This window comes from Dipodomys spectabilis, unplaced genomic scaffold (genome assembly GCF_019054845.1).
Source record: "Dipodomys spectabilis isolate Male_0828 unplaced genomic scaffold, ASM1905484v1 ptg000162l, whole genome shotgun sequence".
In the NCBI taxonomy this organism is placed as follows: domain Eukaryota; kingdom Metazoa; phylum Chordata; class Mammalia; order Rodentia; family Heteromyidae; genus Dipodomys; species Dipodomys spectabilis.
The window spans coordinates 1460907-1488755 of record NW_024870839.1 but is presented as its reverse complement, the minus strand read 5'-3'; the positions used below and the strand labels follow the sequence as shown (position 1 = coordinate 1488755).

The following is a 27849-nucleotide window of genomic DNA, read 5'->3' as shown; positions in this document are numbered from 1 at the left end:
GATGAGGTCCCCCTCCGTGTAACCGATGAAAGCTAATAATAACAAGAACTTAGCAAAGTACAAAGCTCCCGGCTTTGCTGTCCTTAGCTGTGTGGCTGGCTCCTCTCCGAAAGGATAAGCCCCGGGGTGTGTGTGGGACAGTCACTGATTTTCCGAGCGTAGCCGCCCAGGTCCTGTCTGCCAAGGGAGAACCCCGGACCCCCGAGCCCCACCCACGTCCGCGGGACTGCGGAGACAGACAGACGTGGCAGACCTCGTCCCACGCAGGCGCGTCGAGACATAGGCCGAGGGGGGCGGAGCCATGCCGGGGAGGGGCGGGGCCAGGCCCGGGCCACGCTCGGGAGTGGCGGGACGAGGCAGGGCAGGGGGCGTGGCAGGTCTGCGGGGCGTGGCCACGACGGAGGCGTGGCCGGGCCGAGGCGATTCCGTTGCTCAGAGCCAGCGGGAGCTGCTGCCACATTCTGGGCGTGAGCACCTGAGCCCGGCCGCCGCCGCCGTCCCGCGCCGCGCTTGACGCCACCCGGAGAGATCGGGCACTTGGCTTCTTGGATTTGGTGAGTGTCCCGCGAGCCGGGGGTCCGGGCTTCCCGGACGAGGGCGGCGGGGGGAACCGCACCCAGCGGGGCGTCGCCCGGCGGGGTTCGGTCTCCGGAGCGGAGCCCCGGGCGCGTCGGCGGGTGGCGCGTCGGCGGGTGGCGCGTCGGGCGGTGGGGCGGGCGCGGAGGTCGGTGCGCCTCTGGGGGGTCGGTGCGCCTGCGCCCCCGGGGTGATCTGTGCACTTCGGGGGAGTCCTGCGCTCTTGGGGGGTCGGAGTGGTCCAGGGGAGGGGCTCGGCACGCCCCAGGAGTGGTCGGCGAGCTCCTGAGGGCTCGGTGCACTTTTGGGGGGGTCGGGGCGCCCTTGGGGGATCCGTGCACTTCTGGGAGGCGGTCGGCGCTCCTGAGGACTCGGTGCACTTCGGGGGGGGGCTCGCGCGGTCCGGGGCGGGGACCCCGAGCCCCTCTTAACCTGCACCCTCCCGCCCCCCTCTTTTGCAGCCGCATCGCCCTCTCCTGACCCTCGGAATCGCCATGGCCCAGGTAAGGCAGCGGCCGGGCCGCTCGTGTCCGCCACCGCGCAGGGGCCTGGACAGGGGCGCCTGGCCCGGACCCAAGCGCCGGGAACGTTCCGGAGCGGAGCCAGCCTGCCTCGGGGACCCCGCCCTCGGCTCCTGCCCACCCCGGCTCGGGTCCCCCTCCTCCCCAGGGTCCCCAGACCCCGCCCGGACGCGCGCACCCGCGACGAGGCCGACTTTGGGGGCTCCCCTTGTTCTCGAGTGACTGTATTGCGGGGCTCCCTCAAATCCAAAGAGCCGCTAAAATTAGAACCAGACCCAGAACAGCTCATCGTGGTCACGTGAGGCAAACTCCTCCTAGCTTTTTCTTTCTTGGCTTCCTTTTTTTTTTTTTTTTCAAGTTTCCTGTATTTTGATACTGTGGGTGGGTTTGGCTTTTTCCAGAACAGTCCGTGGAGCTTTCCTTGTGGCTCAGCCAAGGGTCCATAAGGGGAACTAACTGTTCATCAGCACTGATTTATTTTTATTTTTATTTTTCTTACCACACTGAAATTTAAGCTGAAGAGCTGTTTTTCTGAAATATTGGACTTGTGGAACGAGTTTTAAATTGAATTTGCCTTGGGACTGTTTCAGAAGTTGATTACTTAATAGAAGCTCCCCCTTTCTCTCCCCCCCCCCCCCCCAGCACACACACACCTTATTATTTGTCAATCCTGTAGAATGATCATTGAATCACCGAGCTGGGCTCAGGTCTGCAATTCTAGCTAGTTGGGAGGTGTGGAGGTGTAGAGATCCAGAGGTTCATAGTTAAGAGACCAACCTCTGGCAGAAGGTTGTGAGACCCTGCATGTCAACCAAGCTGGGTGTGGTGTGTGCCTCTGTGATCATTAGCTGTGGCTCATGGTCCACACTGGCCTGGACTTACATAAGAGACCCTTGGAAAATCAACGAAAGCAAAAAAGGGCTCAGGACACAGAATGCAAGCACAAGTCTCTGAGTTCAGACTTCAGTACTGATTAAAAAAAAAAAGAAACAGTCTAGGAAAGAAAAAAAACAGTTCAATTTACATAATAGCCTTTAAAAAAGTTCTAAATGTACAAAATCAATGTCATAAAGTCTTCTGTGATTTAAGACAGCAGCTCTTAGAGGTTACATACTTGGCACATCCGGTCAGTCTGACTGCTTGTCAGCGCCTGATAATACTCCTTAAACAAGTGTTTCAGCTTCTCAAACAACTCCGGCTCTCATGTGTGGTTCCCCTGTCATCAGACTGATTTAGGGAAGTGGAATAAGGTTTCCTGGTCCTTTCCAAGAAGAAAAGGGAGGGCTGGGTCATTACTACATTTACACAGTCCTCCCATTCTTCTGTGTTGTCTTAAACGTTAGAGTCAGGCAGTTCTCCTGTTACTTCAGGTGGAACGTTTGTTGATTTACGTTCTTCCTCATGGAAAGGGGACTTTTTACTGTGTAATTAACTCTCCTTTCCCGAGGTATCTCTTTCTTATCTTAATATGATACGGTGTGGTTATGTATGATACTGTGGTGATATTTGGGGCAATTTGGTAATCCTCTGGGAAGTCTCCTTTATCCTTACTCATTTGGCTGTGTCTCCAGTCTCTTAGAAGTTTCCCATTCAACAGAGAATAAATGAATATATTTTTCCATTGGTGGACATTACTTTTGATATTTTCAAAGAATGATAATAGTGTAGTGACCCTTTGTGTATGTAAAACTGGGAACATGGTGGCTTGTATTATAAAATTAGCACATAACTCTCTCATAATGTAACAAAAGGATTGTTTTAGTTATTTTTGTTCTGTTACTGGGGCTTGAACTCAGGGCCTAAGTGCTGTCTCTAAGCTTTTTTGACCAAGGTTTACCACTTTAGCCACTTCTTTACTTCCAGCTTTTTGCCAGTTAATTGGAGGTAAGAGTGTTTTGGATTTGTCTGTACAGACTGGTTTTCAAATGTGATCCTCAGGTCTTAGTCTCCTGAGCACGTGTGCAGGCTCAAGTATTGTTTTTCTGTCAAGACCAGCTTTTTTGGGGGGGAGGGGTGGCAGTGCTGGTACTGGAGCCTGAACTCAGGGCCTGGACTCTGTTCCTGAGCTTCTTTTGCTCAAGGTTAGCATTATACCACATGAGCCACAGCCCTTCTTATGGCTTTTTTGGTGGTTAATTGGAGATTAGAGTCTCAAAGACCTTCCTGCCCAGGTTAGTTTGAACCACCATCCTAGATCTCAGCCTCCTGAGTAACGTGGATTACAGGCGTGAACCACTAGTGCTAGGCTTCAAAGACCCATTTTTTTGAGTTATCATTAAAGCAACAAGTAGTATTAAGAGAAGATATGGTGTTGCATTTTGCCATAGCTTTGTTACTAGTTTGTAAAGTATTTAAAATTAAAATGCGATTTTGTTATCTTTATATTTACATTTTGGTCACATTCTGTAACTGTATTTTTAATGCCTGAAATTTGCTTTAGACCTCCATGTAATGGTAGGACAGCTGGAGCTTTAGGGTTTGATTCAGATGGTTTCTTGGAAAACATCTGTGGGATAAAGAGCCAGAGACTTCCGCTCCTTGGATGGGATCAGAATGAAAGTATACTGTATACATATTGTCTCTTACTTACTGGAAAATTAAAATGTAGTTTCCCATCACAGTAAATCTTTATCAACTACATCTTCCATAGCAACAATTTCTTCTTTTTACTTAGGTTGGGACCCCTCTTGCTCGTAACATTATATACAAAAAATACAGAAAGCAGGATTATTAAATACTCCAGTATATTTCAAAATTAAGTTTTGTGACTGTTGTTATTATATAACCATGTAATCCAACAATTTGGGAGGTAGAGGTTTGAGAATAGTGAATGGGAGGCCAGCTTGGCTGTATAGTAAATTCAGACAAGCCAGAGCAGTGAGACCCCATCTCAAAAAGCAAAACAAAAACTCCACAGGCTGGTTATATAGGCAGATCTTTGGTGTGACTTTGTTGCTACAAACTTAAGAAAATAATTGCTCTATCTGTGATAGATACTTTGGTGTTTCCTCCTTCCCTCCTCTAAGAGTTTTTTTTTTTTTTTTTAAATGAGCAGGCAATCCTTCCCCAGCCTCCTTAATGCTGAGATTTTAGGTATTCACCATCTATTTTTTACTCAGACTAAACAAGGAGTTGTTCAAGATGAACTATTTCTCAATGCTCTTATCTATTTCTACAGTATTCTTATTATGCAAATATGAAATATTCCTAAATCATACTTAACTTCTTAGATACCTACTACGTAGAAATTACTTCCATTTTTAACATATTTTGGGTTGGACATTTGTGTGTGTGTGTGTGTTGGTACTGGGTGGGGCTTGAACTCAGGGGTTGAGTTCTGTCCTTGAGCTGTTTTGCTCAGGGTTAGCACTCTATTACTTGAGCCATAGCTCCATTTCTGTTCTCTTTTTTTTGGTGAATTGGAGATAAAAATCTCATGGACTTTCCTGTCTGGGCTGGCTTTTGAACCAGGATCTTCAGATTTCAGCCTTCTGAATAACTAGTATTACAGGCATGAGCTTGTAACCTGGCTTCGGTTGGATTTTTAAAACTGAATTCTGAACTTAAAAAAAAAAACTTTCTTGACTTATGCTTGTTTCTCTTTTTTGTAGGTTGTGCCACATTATTCTATGTATACTCCAATTTATTTAAATATTGTTTGTGGGCTTGTTTTGTTTGGCTGAGATCCTCAGATCTGAGATCCTCTTATTTCAGCCTTGTGAATAGCTAGGATTGCTGGCATGAGCCTGCATGTGGCATGCACCTGGATTCCTGGAATGTATCTTATTTCAACTTTTGGGTTTGTGACTTTCATCTTTCACTCAAACTTCACACATGAGATTTTGTTTTTGAAACTATCATGTGGTCATGGTAGCAGAAATGTTGTAAGGTGAAGCCTGTGCTAACACTATTGTTCATGAATATCAGAGCTATAGCTGTGATACAGATTTGAACTGTACAAGGCTTGATTAGGGCTTATATTGATTTGGTTCAGATTTGTTGCATCCCAGATTTGTTGCATCCTACAAGACTTTACAAGACCCTGTTCAGAACAGCAGGCTCAATATAAATATAAATAAGTAGTTTGGGATGAGATTTATTAGCTGACTGGATACCATTTCACTTTTGGGATCCCTTCTCTTGGGGACTTCGCTGGTCTTGGGGACTAAGGTCAAAGTTACCTAGTTGTCTCTGGGTCTGTGGTGTTCTGAGTTAGTCCGGATCAGTTCCTGATGCATTTGACTCTTGTCTTCTTTATTTTGGATGCTGGCAAGGAAAGAGACACAAATGGACTGGCTGCTTTGCAAGCCACTAAATCATTCATTGACATTTAGCAGATCCTAATTCCTGTATCCAGTGAAGCTTGGAAAACTTACACAGATAACAGAGTTCCTGAGGGATTGATTGTCTGAGGGTTTCTTCTTTTAATGACTTCCAAGGTCTAAACAATATAAAGTGTGTGGGTTTTTTTTTTTTGGTCGGTCGTGGGGCTTGAACTCTGGGCTTGGGCGCTGGTCCCTGCGCACTTCAGCTCAAGACGAGCGCTCTACCGCTTGAACCACAGCACCACTTTTGGTTTTCTGGTGGTTAATTGGAGATAAGAGTCTCATGGACTTTCCTGCCTGGGCTGGCTTTGAACTGCCATCCTCAGATCTCAGCCTCCTGAGGAGACAGGCGTGAGCCACCGGCGCCGGGCTGATATAAGTGTGTTTTCCAAAATACATCAGTTATTTTATTTATTTTACTGGTCTTGAGGTTTGAACTCAGGGCCTAGGCACTGTCCCTGAGCTGTTTTTCACTCAAGGTTAGAGCTCTACCAATTGAACCATACTTCCACTTCCAGCTTTTTGATGGTTAATTGGAGATCAGAGTTTTCTGCGTGGGCTGGCTTTGAACCATAATCCTCAGATCTCAGCCTCCGGAGTAGCTAGGATTATAGATGTGAGCTACTAGTACCCAGAAGTTGGTTGGTTTTAAAATTAATAGTTTTTGTTTTTTAAAGTTAACTGGAGTTTATTTGAATGTGAAAGGAAAGCAAGCCATGAAAAAAAGAATGCCTAAATGCCTGAAGCTTTTGCCTTCTCCTTCTGTGCCAGGTTTTGCTAGATCTGGAAAGTAAAATAATGGGTGGAACCAAGATTCATTGATGTAATAGATACTTTGCCAGATCCTTTGTATGCATTATTTAGTGCCCACAATGCCTTGTGGAAGTATTACTACTCCTGTTTCGTTGAAGAAGAAGATGAGGTTGCTTAGCTGGTGTAGTTGTTGGGACATGAGAGAAAAAGGACAGGATTTGCAGCGCCCACCCCTGCCTCCCTCAGAAAGGGAGGCTGTAGAGGGAGAAGGAGGCAGACCCAAACATAGGAATGAATAGAGAGGTATTGGAAAGCTGTCACAGAGTTACATTGTTATTTATGTATTATTTCCTTTTGTCTTTAAATCCTGTGTCTAGAAAAATAGGTTTGTTTTCTGTGTGTGTGTGTGTGTGTGTGTGTGTGTGTGCGCGTGTGTGTGTGTGTGTATATGCTGTTCCTGGGGCTTGAACTCAGAGCCTGGACACTGCTCAAGGATAACACTCTTAACATTGGAGTCACAGATCCACTTTCAGGTTTTCTGTGGGCTGGCTTTGAGCCACAGCCCTCAGATCTTAGCCTCCTGTGTAGCTAGGATTGCAGGTGGGAGTCACTGACTTTTTTTTTCTTTTTCTTGTTGTTAATGTCACTATTTAAATTTGGGAATACCTAGTGTTTAAGGATAAAAATAACATCTTAATTTAAAGGAGGAAAAAAAGCCATGAAAATTATATTGTTGCAGAGTTGGATAGTTATGAAGGTGAGAGTTAAAAAGTGAGTGCTGTGATGTGACCCTGTGTTGTTGAAGTGTATGCAGAGTTCTCTGGAGGAAGGCCTTGAGGTAAGGGGAGGAATAAAAGAATTGGGGTACACTGAGGGAGGGGGAAGGGAAAAGGGTGGAGTTAAATGGGGACCCCAGGAAACAGGGGAAGCCCTTGAGTGAATGACTTAGTCCCTGGCAGATGGCCTTGTGTGGGCAGGAAGGGGGTGAGGCCGGCATGCAAACATGGGCTCTGCTGTCCTATGACTCATGTCTGTGATTCACGTCTGACCTCTAATCCTGCAGTGTGGCCTTGCTGCTAGTGACTCTGGGTGTATGGAATGTAGCCAAAGAGTTTTGCAATTTCTAGAAAGTTCTTCACTGTATGCCTCGCGGCTATTTCTTCTTCATAGTTAGCAGTTGAGATTTCTGGGCACATTTTTCTTCTTTTTCATCTTTTTACTGCAGTTGCTCTAGTCCCTGAGATAAGATTTTAGCTGTATTAGAGTTTGTACTCAGATTCTATATTTTCTAGGTAGACTCCTACCATGTTCCCACTCCCTTTGCTTTTAGTTATTTGATGAATAGGGTCTCTTGTTGATGACTGGCTCAGCCTGAACTGTGTTTTTCCTATTTGTGTTTTCCTTGCAACTCTAAGACAGGCACACACGACTTTGCCTAGCTTTTTATTGGTTTAGATGGGGTCTCTCAAATGTTTTACCTGGGCTAGTTTGAATCATGATCCTCTGGATCTCTTCATCTGCCAAGTAGCTAGGACTATAGGCATGAGCACTGTATCTGGTACTAATCTTTTTGCTTTGAGGTAGATGCCTTGTGCTCTTCTTTTTTCTTTCCTGATTAACTTCTTTCCTCCTTGTCTACTAGCAAATTTTTTAGACTTACAAACCAGATCAAGCTTCCCTTTTAAAGTGTTTTATATATTTAAATTGATGTTTACTTATTAGTAACACTCATTAGTTACGCAGGGGAGGTGTTTCATTGTGACATTTCACTGTGACATTTTCGCATGTGTTCTTTTTCTTTTTCTTCTTTTGTACTAATCCAGGGCTTGAACTCAGGTCCAAGGCTCTGTCCCTGAGCTTTAGTTTTTTTTCCTCAAGGATAGTGCTCTACCACTTGAGCCACAACTCTACTTCTACCTTTTTTTGGTAGTTAATTGGTATAAGAGCCTCATAGATTTTTCCTGCCTAGGTTTGGCTTCAAACCATGATCCTCAGATCTTAGCCTCCTGAGTAGCTAGGATGACAGGTCTGAGCCACATTTAGCTGGCTAAAAGAATTTCAGCAGGTTTCCTTGGTTTATTTTCATGTGTGCAAATGCACTATTTTGACCATGTTCGTCCTCCCTCCCCCTCTTCATTAGCTATCTCTCCTCCCATCATCCACCCCAACCCCTAAACAGACTCTGTTTATGAAAGTGTACCATGCAAAACCTATCTTTAAATTAATTGAAAGATATTCCACCAGGAGAATCTGCTTTTCATCCAGCATCAGAGCTGCAGCACAGACCTGCTCCACCTGTGAAGGAAATCAACTTACTCTTTTTTGGCACAGTAAAAAAAATCAGTTTTTTCTCTTCCAGGGATCTTTCCCTTTTAGTTTTTCTATTTAACCTGCTTGCTGGTTTTCTATTAAAATATAGCCCTTTACCCCAAATACTGGGCCATTTCATTCTCCCCTGCTTTTATGCATGTTAAAAAAAAAAACCCAAAACCTTGTACTTGTCTACTTTTTGAATATTGGCTGCCAAGTTGCAAGGCAACTTCCTGGACATTGGGAGGATTTTCTTTTTCTCTCCAGGCTGGTGTTCTACCATTTGAACCACTTTTTGGTGGTTAACTGGAGAGAAGAGTCTCATAAACTTACCTACCTGGGCTGAGTTCCAACCTTGATCCTTGGATCTAAGCCTCCTGACTAGCTTGGATTACAGGAGTAAACTGTGGGTACTTGGAAGGAATCATGACTTTTTCCTTGTGATTATTAAAAGTATTGCCTGCATGGAAAATAATGTGTGAAGAATGTCTTCCAGCCGGGCACCAGTGGCTCACGCCTGTAATCCTAGCTATTCAGGAGGCTGAGATCTGAGGATCGTGGTTCAAATACGGCCTAGGCAAGAAAGTCTGTGAGACTCTTTAATTAACCAACAGAAAACCAGAAGTGGCACCGTGGCCCAAGTGGTAGAGCGCTAGCCTTGAGCTGAAGAGCTGAGGGACCAGAGTTCAAGTTCCACGATTGACAAAAAAAAAAGGAGGAGAAGAATGTCTTCTAATACCTTCTTCTGGCACATGAATTACCGAATAATTTCTCCCCACCCCTCCCCAGGTACTGGTACTGGGATTTGAACTTAGGCCTGAAGCTGTTGCTTAGCTTTTTTTTTCTTCTCATGGCTGGCACTCCAGCACTTGAAACAGTTCCAGTTTTGGTCTTTTGCTGGGTAATTGGAGATAAGAGTCTTGAGGAATTGTCTGTGGAGCGGGCTTTGAACCACGATTCTCAGATCTCCGCCACTTGAGAAACTAGGACCAGCCACTGCTGCCTGACATACTCAGTTATCCTAAAGTTCCTGAGCAAGTGTACAAAAGTAGGACTTAGGATGAAACCATGAATGAAACCTTTGCTTAGGATTGGCAGGGGATTGAGTGTTAGTTTCTAGGTCATGAATGGGGTCCCTCAGGGAGGTGTCCTCTGCAGAGAGGAGGGCAGAGGGGCCAACTCCTCCTTCACTAACCCCCTTCTCCGACACCCCCCCCCCCCCCCCCCCCCCCCCCCCCCCCGCCAAGTGTTGTCACTGTGCACCAGGCTGGCGCTAATTATACCACTGGTAGTTCACTTCCCATTTCAGGGGGGTGCTTCACAAATCTTAAACCAAATGGTGAATATACTTAGAGGCCAAACATGATGCATATAGTGAATGGCTCTTCATGTTATTTGCTTTGCCCCATTGATCAAGGTTTCAATATCACCTCTGTGCTTCTGGTCTTAGGTTCTCAGAGGCACCGTGAGTGACTTCCCTGGATTTGATGATCGGGCTGATGCCGAAACTCTCCGGAAGGCCATGAAAGGCCTGGGTAAATTAAGTGTCCTTTTTATTATTTTCCTTATTTTTTTTTTTTTTTTTTTGTCGGCCATGGGGCTTGAACTCTGGGCCTGGGCGCTGTCCCTCAGCTCTTCAGCTCAAGGCGAGCGCTCTACCACTTGAGCTACAGCGCCACTTCCGGTTTTCTGGTGGTTTATTGGAGATAGGAGTCTCACGGTCTCTCCTGCCCGGGCTGGCTTTGAACCTCAATCCTCAGATCTCAGCCTCCTGAGTAGCTAGGATTACAGGCGTGAGCCACCAGCGCCCGGCTATTTTCCTTATTTTTAATTGTGTGTGTGTGTGTGTGTGTATGTTGGGACTAGGGCTTGAACTCAGAGCCTGGGTGCTGTACCTACACTTCTACACTTCGTTTGCTCAAGGCTAGTGCTCCACAGCACCATTTCCGGTTTTCAGGTGGCCAATTGGAGATAGGTCTCTCAGACTTGCCTGCCTGGGATGGCTTTGACTCGCGATCCTTAGGTCTGAGCCTCCTGAGTAGCTAGGATTACAGGCCTGAACCACCGGTGCCTGGCCAGTTTATACATTTGATAAATGTACAAACAGATGACATCAGTTTATTTTCTCACAGGTAGAAGCAGGAGAGTGTAAAAGGTAGGGGGCTGTGGAGAGATGGCCATTGGCAAGGGACAGGTTGTGATGTTTCATTCTCCTTCGCAGGCACGGATGAGGAGAGCATCCTGACTCTGCTGACATCAAGAAGCAATGCTCAGCGCCAGGAAATCGCTGAGGCCTTCAAAACACTATTTGGTCGGGTAAGAGCCTGTCTCCTCCCCTCCCCTCCCCACCCTGCTCCCTCAGCCCGGTTTCAGGATTCTCAGGAGACCAAAATTATCAAGATCGCTCATGTCTCTTATTTCATATTTATATAAAATCTGTTTGCATTCTCCATGCCCATGCCGTGTCCTTGAAATCATCTCAGATGACTTACAGTGCCTGAAATGTACGTTTGTCAACTCATGGAGAAAAAGGTGCAGAGCAAAAAAAATGTTTTTTTCATGGTATTGGGGGTCAGTCGTAGCCTTTTGTGTGTTAAGCAAGTGTTCTACACTGAGCTGTGACCCCCATTTCTAAGAAAATTCTAAATATTGTATCTCGTATTACTCCTCTAGTACTATTTTCCTTTTCTGAATTATATGAATAATACTTATATTTTTCAGTAGTCAGAAAAGCATAATAATGACTACAATCTACTATACAATATATTGTTTTTAGTTATTGAAGAGAAAAAATAGTCAGATGAAATAGGCTAAATTTTGTTATTTTGAGAGAAGGTACCTAGTGATTTTTTTTTTTTTCTGTGCTGGTTCTGGAGCTTGAACTCAGGGCTGGCGCTGACTGACTGTGAGCATTCTTTCCTCAAAGCTAATGCTCTAGCATTTGAACCACAGTTTTATTTCAGCTTCTGTTGTTATTTGGAGATAAGAACTTATGATCGTTCCTCTCTGGGCTGACTTCGGGCTGGTTTTGAACCTTGATTCTCAGAGCTCAGTCCTCCTGAATTGTAAGGATTAAAGGCGTGAACCATGGGTGCCTGGCAGTACTTAGTGTGATTTTTGAGGATTCTTTTTTAAAAATGTGTTTGTGTCTCAGAATAGTATTTTAAAAAGAAAACCATTAAAGTTGTGCACTTGATTTTAACTCTGAAAGAAAAGCACCATTAATAAAACACCTTGATGCTTTAAGCGGCTCTCATGGTCAGCAGTACATTCTCCTGGCTGTGGGGTGCATGGATGGGAGCCAGGTTTGCATTCCCTAGACAGCTACAGAATCATTTTATACGGGATGGGGCAGATGTTTATGCTTCTCCTGGGCTGCCTGCCTTGGTGATTTTTAGGGCCCACTATGATGTTATAAATATTGAAATGACTCTTGGCTCAAGAAAAGGCTGCCACTACTGGTAGAGCCAAGAACGAGCCTTTGTTGTATAAGAGGACTCCGCCTTGAAATGTGTCTCCTTAGTACATTTGTTTTTTCTGGGAGTTAGGACCTTTTGGACGACCTGAAATCAGAGCTGACTGGAAAGTTTGAAAAATTAATTGTGGCTCTGATGAAACCTGCCCGGCTTTATGATGCCTACGAGCTGAAGCATGCGCTGAAGGTAAGAGGCAGGTGTGTGTGTAAACTGCCCATGCTACTTAGCACTGGTTTACTTTGGTAGTTACGCTGTCTTATCTCTTCTGTTTTAAACATTTTATGGCATTTTTATGTCAGTGAGGACTGCTTGGAACACAAAACTATGGGAGGCAATAGGAAATTACAAATGTGTCATTTAATATTTTTACATATTTGTTCATTTGTGCTGGTACTGGAGCTTCAATTAAGGGCCTGGGCACTATTTTTTTACCTGTTCTTACTCAAGGGTGGTGCTCTACCAGTTAAGGCATACTTCTATGTCTGTTTTTTTGCTGGTTAAATGGAAGTTAAGAGTCTCATGACCTTTTCTGCCTGGCCTGGCTTTGAATTATGACTCTCAGATCTCAGCCTTCTGATTAGCTATGATTACAAGCATCAGACACCAGCGCCTGACCTTTTGTATATATTGAAACTCAATAATATGGCTTGAGATTTTAATTTTATATGGCTTTTAATATTTTATTTTCATGATTGTCTTTGGGTACATAGCGGATTTATTTTTTTGTTTTTGTTTTTTTTCATTGGTTGTGAGGCTAGAATTCAGGGCTTAGGCGCGGTTCCTGAGCTTTTTTGCTCAAGGTTAGCTCTCTACCAATTTGAACCACGGCTCCACTTCTTGTGGGTGGTTAATTGGAGATAACAGTCTCACAGGGACTTTCCTGCCTGGATTGGCTTTGAACCATGATCCTTAGATCTCAGCCTTCTGAGTAGCTAGGATTACACTCAGCAGGTGTTAAAGACATTTCAGGTGGACTATTTTAACTTTTCACATGGAAAGTTGCCTGATGAGAAGACAAGAAGGTGGTAGTTGTCACAATTTCAGCTGGAAACGAAAACTAATTATGTGGTCTTTCCTTGGGTTTGGAATATTTTATAAAAATATGACTACATTTAACATTTGTTTAGACTTGCAGGGCAGGAAATAGTTTAGTAATTAGTAGCTCAGTTCTGAGTGGGCAAATAAAGCATTAACAATAAAGAAATAGTCATGTAACTCAAGTAGTTGAGTTACATGGTTGAGTAACTCGCTAGTTGAGTAGTGGAAGGAGGCACAGATTTATCCAGTTAGGATTCTGTTTACCTTGGTTCTTTTTATACTCTACAATTTTTTTAAGTAAATAAAATTCTGTTTTTGAGAAAAGGGCATTTTAAAATTGTACATTTAAGAAAGTCATAGGAGAAAAAAATTTTGTCATAGAGAAAACCTAGGATCTTTTTTTTAGTACTTAATTTTTAGTAAACAACTTGAAATAGAAATAAAGCTTAAATTGTACTAGCTTTTAAATTAAAAAAAATATTGTAGTGCTGAGGATGGAATCCAGAGCCTCATTCATTCTAGACAAGTACTCTACCACTGAGCTGTGTTCCAGCTCCCAAATGCAATCTTTAAAACAACCAAAACTATTAAGTTCAGTCATATTGTTGGATGTAATTTCTAATTTCACAATGTCGATAAAACTTCTTGAACCAGACACAGGAAAAATCAACTCAAGTTATGTTTTATAAACCCAGAAAGCAAGTTCTAGTGTACTGACCCAATTCCTAAAAGCTAAGCCTGTTATATTTATTGTTACCTGGGGTTGGCATCTTTCCGTTATTGTAACCGAGACCTACCATACTCAACTTATAAGTGAAGGTTGTGGTTGACACTTTTAGAGGTTCCATCCATGACTGACTGGCTCTGTTACTCTGGGCCTGTAGCCAGGCAGCACATCCTGAGGTGGAGCAGAACTCTCCTGGCCAGGAAACAAAGGAGGAGGAAGGGGTGTCAAGATCTCCCTCAAGGGCATGTTTTCAGTGACTTCAGGACTTCCTGCTAGTCCCCTTCTCTTAAAAGGTTCCAGGTTCTCCAGTAGCAGCCCTCAGGCCACAAGACTTTATTTACCACCAGGGCCTCAGGGGTTGTATAAGATCTACGCTGCACCTGTGGAGCAGGATATTTTTTGTGGCTCCTACAGAGCTTAATGTGGGACCAGGGTTTATTCTCTAAGTAGATTGCTTAGATATTAATAATCTCCCATGATAATTTTTTTTTTGTCAGTCGTGGGGCTTGAACTCGGGGCCTGGATGCTGTCCCTGAACTCTTCAGCTCAAGTCAGTGCTCTATCTCTTGAGCCACAGCACAACTTCCGTTTTTCTAGTGGTTTATTGGAGATCAGAGTCTCATGGACTTTTCTGCCCGGGCTGGCTTTGAACCATGATCCTCAGTTCTCAGCCTCCTGAGTAGCTAGGATTACATCCCATGATAATTTATGTAAAGTTTTTACACTTACTGTAGTTCAGGCTTTTTATTGTTTCATAGTTTTCAGTGAAATGTTTTATTTTCCTTTTTCTTTTGTTCTTTTTTTTTTCTTTTTGGTGCGGGCCTAGGGGCTTGAACTCAGATGCTGGCTCTGAGATTTTTTTTTTCTCCTCAATTCTAGCACTCTATTACTTGAGCCACAGTTCCACTTCCAACTTTCTGGAAGTTTATTGGAGATAAGAGTCTCACGGACTTTCTTGCCTGGGTTGGCTCTGAACCATGATCTTCAGATTTCAGCCTCCTGAGTAGCTAGAATGACATGCTCATCCTGGCAAAATGTTTTGCTTTTCAAACTAGAATTGACAAATCAAATTATGCATGGTGCATTCATTTAACCTGTATGTATGCATTATACATGGATGCACATGTATGAACAGAACAAAACAGATATTCTCTTTTCATTAGACAAAATGACAATCAAAGTCAAGTAAAATAGAATAAAATTGGCCTTGGAGAGAATATTAATTTGAAATTTCTTAATATGGTACAAGAATAGAACTTAAATATAAATACATCCATGTTTATGTAATTATACAATTTGGGTAACATCTAAGGAAACAACTTTCTTTTTAATCTGACATGTTTTCTTGATTAAAAATAAATCTCCAAACAGGGAGCTGGGACAGATGAAAAAGTTTTGACAGAAATTATTGCTTCAAGGACACCTGAGCAACTCAGAGTCATCAAACAGGTTTATGAAGAAGGTACATGGTTATATTTCAACCTATTTTCACTTCATCTCTTTTTCCTCTAATGTGAAGGAAGTGTTTTATAGATCCAGAAGTCAGCAATATGTGATTGTTGAATGAATGAATGAAAGACGAATGAGCTACAATTCAAGCTGTTTTTCTTTTTATGTCGGTACTGGGACTTGAACTAAGGGCCTGAGCTCTGGCTTACCTTTCTCTCTCTTTCTCTCTCTCTCTCTCTCTTTTTTTTGGTTGATGGTGAGGCTTGAACTCTGGGCCTGGGCACTCAAGGCAAGTGCTCTACCACTTGAACTACAGTGCCACTTCTGGTTTTCAGGTGGTTCATTGGAGATAAGAGTTGCCTGGACTTTCTTGCCTGGGCTGGCTTTGAACTGAGATCCTCAGATCAGTCTCTTAAGTAGCTAAGATTACAGGTGTGAGCCATCTGTGTCTGGCATCTTTTTCTCTTAGAATTGGTGCCCTACCACTTGAGCCATACATCTAGTTCCAGCTAGTACTGATTTGTCTGGTCAGGCTGGCTTGCAGCCTCAGTTCTCAGATCTCAATCTCCTGAATAGCAAGGATACCATGTGTGAGCTACCAGTGCCCAGCTTTGTATTTTTTTATTCTTCAGTAAAAAACAAAAAAGAAGATCAACAACAAATCCCTACATTTTATTTACAACTTGTTTAGTTTATAAAATACGCTGAAGATGTTTTGCTTCAGCATAGGATTTACAGCTATTATAGGAACATCCAGGTTGCCTTTCTTTTATATTAATTGAAGATAAATATAAGTGTTTTTTCTTCAAATAAATTGAATTTTATAAATTAGAAGTTAAGAGTTATAAGCATTTGGGAACCTAGGAAAAGAAACCTAAGCTTTTTTCTAGATCATAGCTGATTTAAAAAATGTTTCAGTAAGCTGATTGCTGGAGGCTTATACCTGTAATTCCAGCTATTCAGGAAGCTGAGAGGCCAAATGTGAGGACCAAAGTTCAAAGCCAGCCTGAGCAGGAAAGTCTGTGAGACTCTATCTCAACTAACTACCAGAAAACAGGATGCCTTGAGCAAAAATGTTCAGGGCCAATGCCCAAGTCCCAACTTTCAGCAAATGTGTATTGTTTTAATTAGCGGTACAGCAGTACTTGAGTAAAATAGCCCGAAATTTGATTTTTCTTCCTAGTGGGCCTTACGTTTTGTAGAAAGTTTTATTTTTCAACCTAGAGTTCCTATGCCTGGAGTATCAGCATATGAGATGAAGATGAAGGCAGAGTTCTCATTTCCTTGTCATAAGTTCTTGTTAGATTTCTTTTTCTTTTCTTTTTTGTGTGAGTGCAGGGGCTTGTACTCAGCGCCTGAGCTTTTTGGCTGAAGACCAGTGCTCTACTACTTGAACCACAGAGCTACTTCCAGATTTTTTTTTTTTGTTAAATGGAGATAAAAGTCTCATGGGCTTTCCTCCCTGAGCCTGGTTTTAAAGTGCGATCCTCAATCTCAGCCTCCTGAGTAGCTAGGATTACAGGTGTGTGCTACCTGCGCTCAGCCTTGCTCTATTTCTCATAGGTTTGTCTACTTGGTCAGCAACCTATGCTTACAGACAGCTGTTAGCTAGGAAAAAGAGTCTTTTATCTTGGTGTTCATTTGTTGATTTAGAAAAGAGCCATCAAGTCAGAGCAATGAAATAATTACCTTTCCAAAGTTCTGAGTCTTTGTTACAAGCTTCTCTTTATGATTTTTTTTTTGTGGTGTCACTAATGGGGCTTGAACTCTGGGCCTGGGCGCTGTCCCTGAGCTCTTTTGCTCCAGGCTTGCACTCTATCACTTGAGCCACAGCTCCAATTCTGGCATTTTGGTAGTTAATTGGAGATAAGAGTCTCATGAACTTTCCTGTCTGGGCTGGCTTTGAACCTTGATCCTCAAATCTCAGCCTCTTGAATAGCTAGGATTACAGGTGTGAACCACTGGCACCCAGCAAGAGACCTGAATTCGTTTTTGTCCAGTTAGTCTCTCCAGTCTGTGAGCATCACTGAGAGAAGGAAGAGAGGACATTTACGATAATCATGTCACAAGTGTTTCTTCCCTTACATCTCCTGCATTTGATGAATGGGGCAGGGAATCCTAATCCTGTTCTGGGTGGAAGAAGCTGTGGATAAGTGTGCATCAATTCTGTTGCAGAATACGGCTCCAGCCTGGAGGACGACGTGGTGGGGGACACCTCGGGGTACTACCAGAGGATGCTGGTGGTTCTCTTGCAGGTATTGGGTGGAGCTAATCGTAGTTGGATTAAAAGGTCTGAAGTTGGACTGGCCTGGCTTTTACTGGGTTAAGGCCATTTAAAATTCTTTTCGTAATTTCTGGTTCTTGCAGATTCTTCCTCTTAGGTAGGAATTTGGGTATTTTCTGTACTTGTTTATGTTTTGGAATATCTGACCTACTAATTTTTTTGTGTGTATGTGTGGTGCTGAGGTTTGAACCCAGAGTCCAGTGCTTGCTATAGATAGGTGCTTGAGCTAAACTTTTTTTTTTTTCTGGTGCCAGTCTTGGGGCTTGAACTCAGGGTCTGGGCACCGTCCCTGAGCTTTTTTTTGCTCAAGGCTGGTGCTCTACTACTTCAGCCATAGCTCCACTTCTGACACTTTATTTTGGTGGTGGTTAATTGGAAAGAAGAGTCTCAAGGACTTCCTTGCCCAGACTTTGAACTGTGATCCTCAGATCTCAGCCTTCTGAGTAGCTAAGATTATAAGTGTGGGCTCTTGGTGCTTGACTCTGGACTTAAACTTTTAATAGCACCTCATGTGCTTGTTTTCATTGCATTTGACCTCTTCTTTCATTGTCTTTAAATCAGGAGGGCCAGACTGGTTTGGGTCAGTGTTGTGTGAAAGAATGCATATTGTAGGAGTAATATGATCTTAATACAGCATGTGATTGCTAAGAGAAAAGAGCTTTATGTACAAAACTACCAGGTGGAACTGTTTTCATTTGGAATAAAAGCACCACAATTCAATGGCATCTCTTGTCTCTCATAGGCTAATAGAGACCCCGATACAGCCATCGACGAGGCGCAGGTAGAACAGGATGCTCAGGTGAGTGCGGTCGCCTTGGTGGTTCCTCAGTACCATAGAGAGACGGAAGGGGAATCAAGGGTTAGAGCAGGTGGAGATAATTGAATGTGTGAGGCCTTTGCAAATCATGAGACCCTCATAGTAGATTTTTTTTCATTCAGATATGGCCCATAAAAAGTTTTTAATCTGAATGTTAAGATGAAATAAACAAAATGACACACCAAATTCCACCTAGACATGTTCTTTTCTTTTTGGTGATTATAGAACTTTCACAAAATAGAGATTTTTTTTAAACCTAAAACCCCACATTGTTTTATTGATTTCACAGCTAATGGCAAAGTAGGTTTGTTGGCAGGAAAGAATAAGAAAGAAGAGAGGGTTTCATAGCAAGTAGTATTTCATTACATAAGAGATGACAAGATGTTTTGGCCTTAGGACACCTCTCCATTTGCTTTGATAAAACTCTTAATGTTATTGAGCTTTTGTGAGCTGTGCTTTAGTGATTCCCAAATGAAAATTTGTACTTAAGAGATCTGAATACCCCAGTATCATCTCAGTCTGGTTTATAAAGAGGCCAGTGTAGAGCCAGGCAGTGCCTCAAGCCTGTAATCCCAGGAGGGAGGCAGAGATAAGGAATCAAGGTTCCTGGCCAGTACGGGGATGAAAGTTCATAGAAATTCTTGAGGCAGGTGCCAGTGGTTCATGTCTCATGCCTGTATACTAGCGACTCAGGAGGCTGAGATGGGGGAATTGAGGTTTGAAGCCAGCCTGGGGAAGGAAATCTCATGAGAGTTAATCACCAAAAAGCCAGAAGTGGAGCTGTGGCTCACATGGTAGAGCACTAGCCTTGAGGAAAAAAGGTAGGGACAGTGCTGAGGCCCTGAGTTCAAGCCTTACTACTGGCACACAGACAGCCAGACACACACACACACACACACACACACACACACACACACACACACACACACACACACACACACACACACACACACACACACACACACACACACACACACACACACACACACACACACACACACACACAATATCCCTTCAGTGGGATCTGGGCTTTCCTCTGTCTACTGACCAGGAGCAGCAGGGAAGGAGTCACACTGACTGGATATTATTGCTTCTTTCCTTCACTATGTATTTACCAGTTGGCAGACACTGGTCCGCTGAGGTACGGGGGAGGTGCACCTCCTTTGAGACCCCATTCAGGGACCTGGGCGGGAAGCACCATGAGGACTTGAGATCCTTAGCTGAAGTTCCTCTGGGACCCTGTCCTCAGCTTTTCAGTATCTTCTCTGGGGTTACCTGAGATTTCTGCCATTTCTGGGAACTGCTGAACCCCGATGAGTCACTCTCTAGAGAACGGAATGTTTTTTGTCCCAAATCCCTTTTACTTTGTAACATACTAAAGTGTTCAGACTGATTTTGTATTTTGTTTGTTAAATCTCCTTACCTTCCACATCCTTCATCTTCAGCTTCCCCTGGAAGGGAGGGCAGACCATTAGGAAAGAAGAGGGCGTGTCTGCGGGCACCTGCTACTGAGTGTTCCAGACTGCAGCAATTATGGGCCCTCCATTAGTGACCCTGCAGGGCTGACTGCTGCCCTGCCCTGTGGAAGCTGAGGAGGGGAGGGCGCTGGCCACACCTCAATCCAGGGAGTCAGGCTGCGAGTTTCACTCCTAGGCCTTCATGCTTCTTTACCAGAAGCTTCATGGATAGAGAATCTCCCCCTCCCCTCTCTTCCCCTTCCTCTTTCCCTTTCTTTGCCCTTTTCCCTCCCTCCCTCTTCCTTCCTCCCCCTTCCCAGCCTCCCTCCCCATCTCCCTCCCTCTTTTTCTCCTCCCTCCCTCCATTGCAGGTCTAACCTTGGCCTTGTGGAAAGCAGGTTACCACTAAGCTACACCTCTAGTTTTGGTTAAATCTCTGTCTTCAGGAGAAATAGGGAACTGATTTTTTGCCATGTGCTATTGCATAGTGGTAGACCAAGCAAAATGGAAAGCACAGGTAACTTAGCTTCCAGTTAGTCTGTAGGTAGATGTTAAGCAGTGGGATAATCAGAACACCCTCATCTCTCCTATGGCTCCCCAACCCCTCCCATGGCTTCTAAAAGGTAAGGAGTAAACACCGGCCTGGCACCTCTGCCTGGCTGTTTACCTTGACTCAGTGTGATTCACAGGGATTGATTTACTAGTCAGGAACTAAAAACAAAACCCTAGGGCAGTTAAACACTTGGGAATGAGTTGGAAGGATGATTTTGATGGAGTTGAAATTTCTGCAGGCTTTGTTCCAGGCTGGAGAGCTCAAGTGGGGGACAGATGAAGAGAAGTTTATCACCATCTTTGGAACTCGGAGTGTGTCTCATCTGAGAAGGGGTGAGTGAAAAAAAAGTCCATCTGTAAATTAACAAACAGCAGCCAGAATGACACAGCCCTGCTTCCTAGCAGGCACCGAGTGAATCCATTTCTTTCTTTTGTAATTGGTGTTGCATTAATTATCCATGAACAGGGGGCGTACATGCACACAGTGTGCTTTCTTCCTGTTCACCCCTACTGCCCCTTAATCATTTTATTTCATTTCATCTCATTTGTTTCATTTTATCTATTTCATCTTCATCCACCTTTCTTTCCTTCCTTCCTTCCTTCCTTCCTTCCTTTTTCTTTCTTTCTTTCTTTCTTTCTTTCTTTCTTTTTTTTTTTGCTTGCCTGCCTGCCTGCCTGCCTTCCTTCCTTCCTTCCTTCCTTCCTTCCTTCCTTTCTTCCTTCCTTCCTCTTTCTTTCTTTTTTCTTTCTTTCTTTCTCTTTCTTTCTCTTTTCTCTCTTTCCTTTCTTTCTCTTTATCCCTCCCTCCCTCTCTTTCTTCCTTCCTTCTTCCCTCCTTCCCTCCCTCCCTCCCTCCTCTTTTTCTGTCTCTCTCTCCTCTCTGTCTCTCTCTGTCTCTCTCTCTCCTCTCTCCTCTCTCTCTTTGTCTTTCTTTATGGGGCTTGAATTCAGGGCCTTGGTGGTGTACTTTTGAGCTTTTTCCCTCAAGACTAGTGCTCTACTACTTTGAGCCACAGCTCTACTTCCAGTTTTCTGGTGATTCATTGAAGATAAAGACTTTCCTGCCCTGGCTGGCTTCAAACCATGATCCTCACATCTCAGCCTCCTGAGTAGCTAGGATTATATGATGGCACCTGGCTTCATCTTTATTTCTCTCCTAAACTTCTACATATAAGAGAAAACATGGAGTTACTTGTCTTAGTGGGACTTAGTGAATCAGGTTTGTTTCCTTCCCCATTTAGTGAGCTGGAGAAATCTTGTAACTTATTTCATGTCTCCATATGTAAGTTTTACAAAATTAGAGACCCTATGTCCTCCTTTGCCATCCGAGGCCGGTAAGGGAGGTCAAGCCTCTACTTGCTCAGGGTCTCATGTCATGGGAGAGTGGCTTGCCACACGCACACTGGCTCTTCCTGGACTGGAAGCTCAGCTCTTTCCTCTAGCCAGCTGTCAGTTCTCGTGCTACTAGGTGAGAATGAGTCCAGGCAGGAAACCCTAAGTGTGGCTTTCAAGCCTGGCCCTTATTTCTGTGCGCAGGATTCTAAGATCGACTTGGTAAGACTTTGGTTCTCTGTGTGTTTCTGATCTCCTTTCTGATGCTTGTCACAAGATGGCTGGTGTAGCTTCAGGTATAACCATTTTCACAGGGAGAAGAGAAAGGTTAAGTATTCATACTGTTTTTTTATTTTTTGTTGTTATTATGAAGGTAATGTATAGTGGGTTATAGTTACATAAGTCAGGTAAAGAGTACATTTCTTTCTGGCAATGTCACTCCTCCCCTTAATCCTTCCCAGTTTTTCCCTTGTGCCCTTGCCCCAGGTTGTAGAGTTCATTTTATGCGTAGTGTCTGGTAGCACCACTACTGCGCTCGTCCACCCTTTGTCCCTCCATTTCTGTGCTCCTCCTCCACCCTCCAAAACACAGATAACCGAGCAAGACAAAAAGAAAACAAAAACAACAACAAAGAAAAACTTCTCGTTTTCATATCCAGGAGTTCATTTTGGTAAATACTGTTTTGTATGATCAGAGGCTCAGAGGCACATAGGTGTTGTACCTTTATGACCCTTCCAAAGACTATCTTCCTTTGATCTCATTGTGTGTGGATGCCTAGAGACCTGTATAATTTATCATGTTTCGGTGTATTTTAAATCTAGCTTCCACATTTGAGAGAAAATGTGCACCATTTGTGTCTCTGAGCTCTGAACATGATTTGTTCTAGGTCATTTCCCTGTAAATGACATTATATTGGCTGTGTAAAGTTCCATTGTGTATTTTTTTGAGGAACCTCCAGACTGCTGTCCAGAGTGGTTGTACTAGTTTACATTCCCACCAACAGTACAGTAGGGTTCCTTGTTCTAAACTTCACATTGTTTAATAAGGAAGAAGAAAGGCTTCTTAGAATTGCTGTCAGCAGATCTGCTTTTCAGTCTCATTGTTGATAACTAACTAGTAAGGGGAATTCTTATTTTTAGCTCATTGAGGGTGTGAGCACAAGGCTGAAGGGAGATTGTGTCAGCCATGGCGACACTTGGGCAGAGGAAGAATCTTCTATCTGGAAAGAGTGATCCTTGTATGCTGTTAAAAGTCACTTTAATTTTTATTCCTAGTGTTCGACAAATACATGACTATATCAGGATTTCAGATTGAGGAAACCATTGACCGAGAGACTTCTGGCAATTTGGAGCAACTACTCTTGGCTGTTGGTAGGCAATTTTATCATACACATAATTCCTACATAGTAGTACTTCTCATGGTAACAGGAATTGAAAAATTTTATGCAGTAAGAGAGCACGACATGATTTTATTAGATGAAGAAAACTTCAAAATTTCAGATTTAGACATCTATTTTCACATTGGAAATCCATGACTGTCTGGCTAGTTTAATTATGTGGAGATACCAAGAAGACTGATTTAAAATATTGCCCCAAAGTTACATTATACCAAGAAGACTGATTTAAAATATTGCCCCAAAGTTACATTAAAAGTACATAAAATATTGTCAGGTGCTGGTGACTCAGACTTGTAATCTTAGCTACTGAGGATGTTGAGATCTGAGAATGGAGGTTCAAAGCCAGCCCAGGCTGGAAAACTCCTTGAGACTCTTTATCTCCAATTAACCACAAAAACCCAAAGTGGTGCTGTGGTTCAAAGTGGAAGAGCACTAAGCCTTGAGCAAAAAAAGTTCAGGGACAGTGCCCAGGCCCCGAGCTCAAGCCCTGTGACTGACCAAAACAACAACAACAAAATCACTGCTTCCCGCAAACTCAGGATGTTGTGGATATTGTCTTAGAGGCTTCTCCACTCTGTTCCAATACATGGAGATTTCAGGATTCTTTCAAATACCGTCCTTACCGCTTTGAGACAGATTGAGAAATGATCATTGGGTTAGAAAGACGCAATGACGACTGTTTTCAGATTAGATTATTTAAAGTGGCATTTTAATGATCTATTCAGACTAATCTGGGAGAATTGGAGAGCTGAGTTTGTGCTGGTGATTGTAGTTTTATGTACTTTCCAAATCCAAGAGGAATGTAGTCTGAAATCCTTGGGGTCTTGGTGTTCACATGGGTCTAAAGGGAGCCATGCTTACTTGTTTGTTCTGAGTATTCGGTGTTGATCTTAAGCTGTGTTTGTTAAAGGAATCAGTGTAAAATGCAGCCTTTCATTTGAACAAACAGTTGATGAATTTCAGCAAGAAAACTTAGTTCCTTCATAATTGCAAGGCACATAAAATTGGATCTTTAAGGTGAATTAAATACTTTACGGTTGCTGGGCACTGGTGGCTCACACCCGTAATCTTAGCTACTCAGAAGGCTGAGATCTGAAGATCTCTGTTCAAAGCCAGCAAGGGCATGAAAATACAAGAGACTCATCTCCATTTAACTTGAAAAAGCCACAAGTGGAGGTGTGGCTCAAGTGGTAGAGTGCTAGCCTTAGATTGCCAGCAAAAGAGGCAAGCAAGAGTATGAAAGCGCCAATACTGGTACAAGGAAAAAAAATCCTTACTAAGGACATGTTAGGCTTTTTTGTTTGTTTGTTTTTTTTGGTGCTAGTCCTGGAGTTTGACGCTAGGGCCTGGGTGCTGTCCCTGATCATTTTTACTCAAGGCTGGCAGGCACTCTGCCACTTGAACCACAGCTCCATGTCTGGCTTTTTGGTGGTTAATTGGAGATAAGCTTCTTACGGACTTTTCTCCCCAGGCTGGCTTTGAACTGTGATCTTCGGATATCAGCCTCCTGAGTAGCTAGGGTTGTAGGCATGAGCCACAGGGTTCTGGCAGCATTTGACTTTTAATGACTTCATCCTTTTCATGGACAGTAGCATTTGACCTTTGTTTACTTCCCTAGTGAAATCCATTCGAAGCATACCTGCCTACCTTGCGGAGACACTCTACTACGCTATGAAGGTAAGTGATTATTGCTCATCCTTCTGTCTGGTAGTTTTATTTTTCTAGTTATCTCTCTCTGTCTCTAATGTTTTAGATAATAGATCTTGATAGTTTTTTCCATTTATTTATTCTTGCTGCTGGGTTTTGAGCTCTGGGACCCATGTTTCTCATTTGGCTTTTTCACTCAAGTCTGTGCTCTACCTCTTGATCCACACCTTCACTTCTGGCTTGCTGGTTAATTGGAGATAGGAGTTTTGTGGACTTTTTGGCTCCAGCTAGCTTTGCACTGTGACCTCAGTCTCCTAAGTAACTAGCATTACAGGCATGAGTCACTGGCACCTGACAGTTTTTCTTTTTCTTTTCTTTCTTTCTTTTTCTTTTGTTGCTGGTCCTGGGGCTTGAACTCTGGGCATGGGCACTGTCCTGAGCTTCTTTTGTTCAAGGCAAGCACTCTACCACTGAGCCGCAGCACCACGTCCAGCTTTTTTGAGTAGTTTATGGAGGTAATCCTGCCAGGGCTGTCTTCGAACCACTATCCTCAGATATCAACCTCCTGAGTAGCTAGGATTACAAACATGAGCCATGGGCACCTGGCAATTTTTCTTTTCTTAAAAAAAAAAAATCCTAGCTACTTAGAAGGCTGAGATCTGTGAGGATCGTGGTTTGAAGCCAGCCTGGGCAGGAAAGTCCATGAGACTCTTACCTCCAATAAAGCACCAGAAAAACTGGAAGTGGTGCTATGGCTCAAGTGGTAGAGTACCAGCCTTGAGCTGAAGAGTTGAGGGGCACTGCCCAGGCCTAGAGTTCAAGCCCCACACTGATCAAAAGAAAAAATGCCTCCCGCTTATACCAAATTGATTTGACTTGACTGACTGACCCCAACTCAGGAGCAGTGAATGCTGTGTTTGAACTGGTCATGTGGTACTCTTTTTCTCTTTTCAGGGCGCTGGGACGGATGACCACACCCTAATCAGAGTCGTGGTATCCAGAAGCGAGATCGACCTGTTCAACATCAGGAAGGAGTTCAGGAAGAACTTCGCCACTTCTCTTTACTCCATGATTAAGGTGGTGGTCGATCCTTTTTTGAAGTTCTCTTTTGAAATGTGTATAGACTAATAGAGACATGTGCAAGGTGTGTGTGTGTGTGTGTGTGTGTGTGTGTGTGTGTGTGTGTGTGCAAGTGAGTGCGCATGCGTGTGTGTTTGTGTGTGATCCCACTTTGGAGTTAAAGTAAAACTTCAGTGGTGTGGTTAGAGCTGGGCATTCTGACCCTTCCTGAATGTTCCCTTTAGCAAGGATGAAGTGACAGCCCGGGACCTGGCATGACCGAGCTGTGTTATTCAGTGGTGGTGATGGATGTCAGAACTCAAGTCCTCACACGTGAGGACTTTTATCTGCCTTTTCAGTCCCAGCTCCATTAGTTCCTATTTTTATTTATTTAGTTACTTCACATATCAGATTTTCCTTTCTTTTACCCTGTCAGCACCTCTGTTGGCTCATAGTTCACAAAAGAACCATCCAGGTCCTGTTTGGAGTTGGTAGGGAGCCAAGGACACAGGATCCTTTTAGTTTTAAGAGTAGAGTGATTGAATTTGGCAATACATATACATGTACATACATGTATATATATATGTGTATACATACACATATATAAATATATATAAACAAATATATATTAATTTGTGCTGGTCCTGGCACTTGAACTCAGGGCCTGGGTGACGACCCTGGACTTTTGTGCTTAAAGTTAGTTAGCTCTCCCACTCGAGTTACAGCACCACTTCTGGCTTTTTTTGGTGCTTAATTGGAGTTCAGAGTCTCATAAGCTTTCCTGCCCTGGCTGGCTTTGAACCCTGATCCTCACATCTCAGCTTCCTGAGTAGCTAGGGTTCTAGGCATGAGCCACTAGTGTGCCTGGCTAGCCAGAAATCTTGTGACAACTTTTTTGAATAAAGGTTCCTGCGAGTCAGTGTGATGCAGAATTTCATGTGAGCTAAAGCATCTAACTCAAGGTGCATCTTGTGGCAGAGGCCACTGGATTGCCCATGCTCTTTGAACAGGAGCATTACTGTGTGGCGAATTCATGCGTATGGCGCAGCTGAAACCTCAGCTCCCAGCATCGGCCTCTGCTCCGGTCTGTGTGGTGTGATGAGGCTGGGTGCTCGCCTAGCTTGTTTTTTTTTTTTAAATAAAAGTTGCCCTGTTCTCTTATGAGACAGAAGAACAGACTTCATTGACTTTGAGAGAATGGTGCCTTGGTGGGGTTGGAAATGAGGAAGTTAAATGTTACCTATTCTGGCTGCAAAGTTCATGCGAAAGTGGCACAGAGCTGTTGATGCATTTGGGAGAAAGTCCTTGACTACGGGTGTGTGTGGCATGGGGTATGTCCTAGTGCCTTCATTTCCGGTGGAGGTTAACGGAGCACATTGGGGTTTCAGGGCGACACTTCTGGGGACTATAAGAAAGCCCTGCTGCTCCTGTGTGGAGGAGAAGATGACTGAGGGCCGCAGGGGAGCCTCGGATGCCTCGCCTTCGCTGCAACCCGCCTGCCTCACAGCCAGCCGCTCTTCTCATATCCAGTGCCTGATGCACCCTGCCTTAGTCACAGCCGCCAGCTAATGACCAAACCCGCCATCAAGTCTTGTCCTAGAGGTGCTTCCCTCTGACCTTCCTTCTGGGTCTTTCTGTCTTTTTTTGTTGTCTTGAAGTGTACTTTAAATTACTAGGCCTCATGTTTGATTTGTTATTTTCCAGAAGAGGTCAGACGGCTTTTGCTTTTTTTTAAAGAAATAATAAATAGCTTCATTTATTTTCAGTTGATAACTGTGTTAGCCTTGAAATTGTGAAGTCCTTGGAAGTTTTATTACTACCTGAAACCTGCAATGGTAGTTATATTCAAAAGATTAATGACAAATAAACAGTCCCTTCCTCCCCCCCAAAAAATGTGTGTGTGTAGAAGGTTTATTTAACAATGATACTGTTTTTGATGTGTTTGTTTCTTCCTTCTCTTCTTTTTCTTTTTGGTCTGGTATTGGAGCTTGAACTCAGGGGCTGGGCACCGTCCTTTACCTTTTGAGCCATATCTCCGCTTCCATCTTTCTGTTTGTTAACTGGAAAATAAGACTCTCAAGATTTGTCTGATTCCATTGGCTTCAAACCAAGATCCTCAGATCTCAGCTG

At 43.6% G+C, this 27849-nt stretch overlaps 1 protein-coding gene across 1 annotated transcript; it reads left to right on the top strand.

Annotated features, from left to right (window-relative positions):
- Nucleotides 1-448: 448 nt before the first annotated feature.
- Anxa5 (annexin A5) lies at nt 449-27489 on the top strand. The gene is made up of 13 exons (XM_042693013.1): nt 449-554; nt 1038-1079; nt 9936-10020; nt 10707-10801; nt 12034-12147; nt 15098-15188; nt 17351-17430; nt 18202-18258; nt 20525-20618; nt 22892-22987; nt 24632-24690; nt 25615-25737; nt 27108-27489. The coding sequence occupies exons 2-13, from the start codon at nt 1071-1073 to the stop codon at nt 27168-27170; spliced, it is 966 nt and encodes a 321-aa protein (XP_042548947.1). The 5' UTR covers nt 449-554; nt 1038-1070; the 3' UTR covers nt 27171-27489.
- Nucleotides 27490-27849: the final 360 nt, after the last annotated feature.